Source organism: Etheostoma cragini, chromosome 7 (genome assembly GCF_013103735.1).
Source record: "Etheostoma cragini isolate CJK2018 chromosome 7, CSU_Ecrag_1.0, whole genome shotgun sequence".
NCBI lineage: Eukaryota > Metazoa > Chordata > Actinopteri > Perciformes > Percidae > Etheostoma > Etheostoma cragini.
This window is the reverse complement of record NC_048413.1, coordinates 26066895-26074685: the sequence shown is the minus strand read 5'-3', so window position 1 is coordinate 26074685 and position 7791 is coordinate 26066895. Positions and strand designations below refer to the sequence as shown.

Sequence of the window (7791 nt, the reverse complement as noted above, 5' to 3'; positions counted from 1 at the left end):
AACTGGAGTTAGAAGAGAGTGACAGATGAGAAGGAGAAAATGTGTCAGGAAGAGGAATATTGTATGACACATGATGCTATCGGGATGCACGTAGTGTCTCTTGTCCCGTGAAGAGAGGCTGCTCGCAGAAAGAGACTCAGATGTGTCAGCGTTGATCATACGCACTACGGCCACACACACACACACACACACACACACACAATAAACTTGATTTTGCGGAACAGGTAATTGTACAGTAAAGAGAAGAAAATGAAAACAACCTTTAACAGTACTCTTCTTCGCAGGCAGACAAAAGTCTGTCCCACTGTTTCCCACGGGTGCGTTCACAGTAGAGCCTGACCGATACATCGGATATATCAGGCATTTAACAAATATAACGGTATCGGCATTTATAATGACCGATAAATTAAAAAAATTTAAAAGTAAATGAAAATGTACTTAGACCGATTCTTGTTTGATACCGTTGTATTTTTGTAAGGGAGAAGAGAGCGATGGGTTCTGTTGTGTTTGGGGTGGGAATTAAGTGTTGACCTGAAATAATGTTTCTTTGTGAATTGTCTTGTATAAATAAAACTCAATAAACATATTGTTAAAAAAAAATGAATATTTAAAAAAATAAAAATGGACGGCCAACCATGTTATGAGTTTTGCAGTTACTTAGTTTGTCCACCAGAGGGCGCTCTACAACGTTCATGTTGGCAACTCCGATTTTTTTTATTAGTGATTATGTTCAAAGGGACTTTAAGTTTCATATCTTTGGTTTGTATTTTTAAACATTTTATTTATCAGACCTTTCATATATTTGATGTCCCTCTGTTCTGTTGTGACAACAAAACAATTTATATTATTTTAGTGAGAACATAAATAACCACAAATAACTAATGTTTGGGAAATCTGTATGTTTTGTTACACGTTTTCTAGATTTTTTTGAATATATGTACATATTGTACGATATATTGGAATATCGGATGTTTAAATAATCAAATATTTGTGTTGGTATTGGCCTTAAAGATCCTTTATTGGTCGGACCCTTGTACACAGATGGGCTAATTTTATTTATATAATAATTCATAACCATTGTAATCTTTTGTAAGATTTTTTTAATGTATATTTATATACACACATACATCTACAATACAGTATGTTCACATATATGGAAAATTACAGAAAAAAAACAAGTTAAAGATACCGTACATATCATTAGGCCTTTTTTTTTTTAATAAACACATTGTGAAAGGCTGCAAGACATCGTGAAAGATTTTCTTTTGTTACTAGAAATAAAATATCAGTAGAAAACTGCACTTTAAAATTAAACTATTTAATTCAAGTAATATTGCTAGTGTGATATTGAACAATGTTATCGCATATTTTCCTCATATTGGGCGGCCCACAGTTCTTGTATTGAAGAATCCTTCTTCGGATTATTTTTCAGGAGGTCCATGAAAGATCCCCACACCTTTTAGAAACTTTGGACTTTCACTTTATTGTCGTTATTGTTTTCACTCCTCACTCCTTCAGTTACATACAATAGGACATATACCAAGTAAACTTAAACTGGGACACAAAGGAAGACCATAGTCAACAATACAGGAAACACAAAGTCATTTCTTTCATACAGCGGCTTGCATAAGTTTACACACACACACACACACACATGCTAAAGTTGACTAAAAAGGATTTAAAAAAACATCTTTTGGAAATTAACCTTAATGTCTTACTACCTTAATGTTTGTCCTTAAAATACAGAGGGGGCATAAGTATACACACCCCTATGTTACATTCCCATAGGGGAAGGCAGAGTACTTTTATTCCTAATGGCCAGTTATTTCATGGATCAAGGATACTATGCATCCTGATAAAAATTCCCTTAGTTTTGGGAATTTAAGAATCACTTTAGACATAGAAAACTATAATAAATGAAATTAAAAATGTAAAAAAAAAAACAATTTTGTCAAAGCCACAGGGAGCCACAGGGAGGGGCTCCGGAGCTGCGGGTTCAGACCCCGGGTGTAAACCATACTGTAGATCACTTACCCACATGTTCGTTGGCTTGGTCCACCGCTAACAAAGTACAAAAAAAACTGTCTTGTTAGCTTATCATGAAAATATCTCTGGGAATGGCTGTAAAAACACACAAGACAAGACTAAGTAAACCAAGATAATCACCAGGATATATTAGCACTTGTAATAAAGATGTCATTTAGCCAATTAATGCATTTGTATTTGAATGTTTAGAATCCAGTCCATAAAATCCAATATGCAGCAAGGTGGTCTGCACACAATCCTACAATCAAGACAAAAATCCATCTAATTCTAGTATTCTCCTGATGGAGAACTGTGTTAGGATGCTGTTACACAATATTAAATGTCTAACTGCAGTCACCGCTCGCATGCATTTTTGCAGATTTGTTACAGTTCTTGGTTGAATTATTTATAAGAACTGGGTGCTGAACTCAAATCCATACAGTGGACTATGTAGTTAGCACATGTGGCGTGAGGAGTGTGAAGCTTTTTCTGGTGCTGAGTGCTGGGATGCGTTTGTGCTGACGATATATACCCCAGAGCACATCAGTATTCTGCAGGGCTGGGTGATCAGAGACCAGACAGAGAGAAATAGCTCCCCACGGTGGCAGGAATCGGTAGTGCAGTGGGGCTTTTTTTTGTCACAGCTCGCAGACTAACTGGAGCGATACAAAGTGTTCCTTTCTCTTACACAATCGCACCTGAACCCCGACACTTGCATGCAGCGAATGGCATACGTGCAGGCGTACATATATCCGTGCCGCACAAAACACGTAAGCACACACAGAGAGACAACAACAACTCTCATGTGTCTCCCATGTGCGGGCCTTGTCGTCGTGTCCTTCAGATGCACTTGGCCTCCATGTCGTAGAGTTGAAGAAGGTCCGAGATCACGGCGTCGATGTCTGCTTTGGTCACGTCCACACACAGCACCTACATGCGCACGCACACACACACACACACACGCAAACACATGCACACGCACACAGACAGACTTTAGCTCCACACCTGGCCTCAATAAACAGCGGACATCAAAGGGCCACACACCATTTCAAACGACCTAGATTTTCTTGCCTGGAGGAGGACTGAAGCGGAACACCACAACAGATACTGACTTCTTCTCATTAGGGTTTGGATATAGTGACTTATAAAATCAAAGCTGATGCAAAAAGAGTCCTCATTTGTGAAATTGTTTGACAATGGAAAACTATAAATTGTCCCCACCCTTCAGCTAATGCTTAACAATCACATGAGGCACTTGTGCTTTGAAGACTGGCTGGAGCGGGATGTTTGTCGTGTCCTTGGTACACAGCTGTCCAGTTGCTGTTGGCAGGACCCTAAAAGCAGGGAACACCTGTGCAAAGCTACAGCTGTTTGGGTTTGTCACACCGTAAAGTGCCCTTACGTCTAGGGTTAGGTATCGTCTGGATTTTTACGTTTCCTATGCCAAACCGGTACTTTTAAACCGATTCTGATTCCTAAACAAATTCTTGAAAAACCTGAAAAATTATGTCAAAGAAAGGCTCTTTTATAGAGTTTTATTTCTCCCAAGATCTAGAGTTCAGTTCACTTTAGGTGAGAATGTGATCTAACCCACATATAGGAGGTGACCCAATAAAAGCATTTACTAGCCTGCAGTTCAACCTTGCACACAATTTAAAGACTTCTAGAGGATTTAAGGGATGATCTCTCTCTCTCTCTCTCTCTCTCCCTCTCGCTCTCTCTCATCAGGGCCGCCCACTCGAATAAAACCAGAAATCCCAAGACACAATACATTTGGTGGTGCTTTATTATTTCTGAGACCAGAAGGGTCGTCGAGTTTCACCCAGATGTTCTGTCCAATTAGTCTTGCATTGCCAGACCCTCCTCCACAGCGCTGTGGAGGAGGGTCTGGCTAGTCCACACAATATTCTGTGATGGGAGAAAAATGTGCTCTGGTTTAATGGCATTTCTTTAAAATAATCACGATCATGGGCGGTGCTAACCAAACGTCGGACGGAGCAACGGTGCCTCCCCAAACTAGCCTCTGGAAGGAACTTGTTTTTGTGGAACATGTGTACGTTTTAAAAGTTGTTTTAATCGTGCAATAGAGAACTCAGATTAGAAAGATAGTCTAGCTAGCTAGCTGGAGTTACCCTGCCGAGATCTGAGGAGCAGGTAGTAGATAGTCCACACCAAGAAAGCGGAAGGTGCCGGACGTCTGGCCGAAAAGAGGGACATCCGGCAAAATTCCCGGCGGGACCAGAGTAATCCCGTAAGTGGAACTTTGTGGATATAGACTACTGTCCAATGATTTGATAAAGGGCCGTGTGAACACAAACCAAACTCCCCCCCTGAATCGCAGCAAGTCTACCGTACTACAGGTGTGAAAGTGACGCTAGGCGCTGTTGCTCACCCATAGGCATCCAAACGTTTGAGCACTTATCTCTACTTAGTCTGTAATTATAACGGGGAACACGCACCTGCCACCACTCTCTCTCTCCGACAGGCAGCTCCACTCCGTAGCTGTCCAGAGCCAGGTGCAGCGTTGCTATAGCAATGTGTTGTGGTGCGTGGAGGATGCACATGGCTCCATGGTAACAGTCTCTCAGCAACGCCCAGGAAGTCTCCGCGATAGGGGTTCGAGACCAGGCGTGGCGGTTCACGAGCGACTTCACAGACAGCAGGTAGTGGAGTAAATACTGGAGACAAGAAAATCAACATGATCCTGTACATTTTGCATTCTGTACTTAAGTTAAACAGCAATTAAATTGGTTTGTTATCAGCGTTTCCCCTACACACCCTGCCCGGCTCACGGGGCCCCAACCCCCAACCCCCAACCCCCCCCCCCCCCTAGCCAGGCCAGAAAAGTTTTTTTTATAAAAGTTTCATAAAGTTTGCTGCAGTCAACCTAGGGGGAACGCTGGCTTGAGTTTAAGGGACAAAGTATCAATGTGTGTAAAGGCTCTGACGCACACACGCGACATCCGACTGACGGCCTCCCAGAGTTGGTCAAAAAAGTCGGAACACACGATGCAGCGCTGATTTAAGCGTACGTTCAGCGCGTTCGTAATACGTCTCCATAACAGCAGGCGGCGAGGGTGTGGCGAGGGTGTGGCGAGGGTGTGGCGAGGGTGTGGCGTGGGTGTGGCGTGGGTCTGGCGTGTCCGGAATTTCAAAGCAAATAATTCGGAATATGATCTCATATTTCACGAAAATAGTTCACTGAAACGTGTTTCTAAAAACATTTTAAGCGAGAAATAGGCTGTGCAGTTGATGAATCGGTTTCAAGTCAGAAACACAAAGGTCAGGTTAAAAGATTTTTGTCAGATCTTGAGATGCGTTCGTCACGCTTTGCCCTTGTCATTTCTGGGTTAGCACTGCACCAATCGGATTGGTCATTGAGTCCATGACCAATTTTTGAGCCAGACTGTCCGACGGCCGATAATCGGGTTGCTGTGCCACGCCTTAACCCTCATGTTGCCCTTTGAATCAAATTTGACCCATTTTACGTTAATTGTTGTTTTCTTTGCCAGAAAGAATTGGCCATCGAAATAAGCGTTACATTAAAAATATCAAAAAACGTAGGAAAAAAACATTGTAATAGTAACAAGAATGATGGAAAAAGTGACAATAATTTTGAAAAAAGTGACCAAGATAGTTTTTTTCATGGTTGATGGGAAGACAACACAAGGGTTAAGAATGATCACTAGGTAAGCAAAATCATTTTTGATTGATCATTGATGACTTTTCTGTTATGTGCACAAGACACCTAAGTGACTTACAGTTTATGGAGCGCTGAATGCAAGGTACAAAAAAATAATATAAAGATATTACAGAAGCTTAAAATACATCAGATCAGCCAAGGAAAGTGGAACAGCATTTTCAACCATTATTTGAAAACACTTTGAGCCAGATGGCACAGCGACTGTACACACAAACCCATTTGGACAACCGTGACAATATCAGACAGTAACAGCGACGGACAAGGAGGCTCAACACTAAACAGGGGGAGACAGGAATATAGCTGCACGTGCACAAACACACACATGCACATACACTTACCTTGTGAGGGTGTTCAAAGGAGACGTGGAAGTTGAGCTGTCGGAGGATGAGGAGCTCACACTGCACCACGCTGTCCCTCAAATCCCAGAACTCCTTGTCACACTCTAGAGGAGCACTGCCACTGTTGAAATACCTGAGAGGGAGGAACGGAGGGAGAGACAAAGGTGGAGAGTATTAAAGATGACCTCTTTGAACAGTAATGCACAAAAAAGTGTCTTTTTTTATTTTTTTTTCTGGCCAAACTTGATAACTCTCACTTTGCCGGACCTTCCTCCACAGCGCTGTGGAGGAAGGTCCGGCTAGTCCACGCAACACTCTGGGATGGGAGAAAAACGTGGTCTGGTTTAATGGCTTATTTCTATTTTTTTTCTAAACCAATCACAATCATCTTGGGTGCTGGACGTAGCAATGGTGCCTCTGCAAAATAGCCTTGGGAAGGAACTTGTTTTGGCGGAACATTCAAAAGTGGTTTTAGTCGTGCAACAGAGTCCTCCGATAGGACAGATAGTCTAGCTAGCTGTCTGGAAATACCCTGCAGAGATCTGAGGACCAGGTAACCATAGTCCTCAGAAATCCACTAGAGTGTTGAATGTCAACACAAAGAAAGCGGAAGGTGACGGACGTCCGTCCATTACCAATCCCGGAAATGAAACGTCGTCGACATGAACTGGTGAATGAGTGAAGAAGTTACACCATTGGTTGGTCGAGTGTTGGAGTTCCCCGAATGCCGTTGTTCTTTCAAAAATGAACAGGTGTGACAGTGTTTTCAGCTGGTAACATTGTCAAAATATTTGCAACCAAAGCAAAAATAAATCAATCAAACAAATTCCCAAAGAAAACAGGACATTCCCCCAATCAATCACCTGATCCACCCGTGTAGCTTAATAACGTCATATGATATGCTACACTTTGAGAACAAATATTACTGGGACCACTACAAAAAATTGGCAGATGAACATTAAATATGCTAGAACATCATAAACTCTACTGACTATCCCTCTAACAATTTGGGGAAGAATTGTTGGGTCTTTGTAAATCATAGTGTGGTCTAGACCTACACTATTCATAAACTGTGCTGTGATAACTCCTTTTATGATTTGACGCTATGAATAAAATTTTGTTTAAACTGAATTTATTAGCTAGTTCTATGTGATGAAAATCAATGATATTGTTGGTATTAATCAACAAAAAAAGATGTCCTCACCCCAGACAGAGTTTTTAGAAAATCAAGACAAAAACTCTTTAGTTCTAAAGTCACATTCAATATCTAAAAACTACTGTGTTTCCATGTGAATTATGTGAAGTCAACAGTTTGCAGAAGGGATAAAACGTGGTCATAGAGCAGTGTTTACTGCAGGCGGGACCATGCTTATTACCTATGGCTTACGTTGAGGATGTCACGGGTCCTGATGTGCTGCTCCTCCACTTTGCCGGCCAGGTACACACAGCTCATGGCCACCAGGTAGGGTTCATACGCGCGCAAGCTGACACGTTCAAAGAAACGGTGGTACAACACACACGCTGTGGTCACAGGCACCGAGCGCATACCCAGCTTCACTCCTGAAGAAGGAAACAGCAGACAACAACTCTTTCAGGGTACACACATTTTAAATCAAATTTGAAGGTCCCACGACATGGTGCTCTTTAGATGCTTTTATACAGACCTTAGTGGTCCCTAATACTGTATCTGAAGTCTCTTTTATATAGACCTTAGTGGTCCCTAAT

The 7791-nt window shown here is 41.8% G+C and overlaps 1 protein-coding gene across 1 annotated transcript in view; it reads right to left on the bottom strand.

Annotated features, from left to right (window-relative positions):
• Window positions 1–1876: 1876 nt before the first annotated feature.
• The window catches only part of ccnq (cyclin Q), a 7470-nt gene continuing 1555 nt past the window's right edge, over window positions 1877–7791 (bottom strand). The window contains exons 2-5 of the mRNA XM_034875864.1: window positions 7443–7626; window positions 6067–6199; window positions 4485–4703; window positions 1877–2955 (exon numbers count right to left, since the gene is read on the bottom strand). Coding sequence (XP_034731755.1) covers window positions 2866–2955; window positions 4485–4703; window positions 6067–6199; window positions 7443–7626 — 626 coding nt within the window. The 3' untranslated portion in view covers window positions 1877–2865. The remainder of the gene's footprint in view (window positions 2956–4484; window positions 4704–6066; window positions 6200–7442; window positions 7627–7791) is intronic.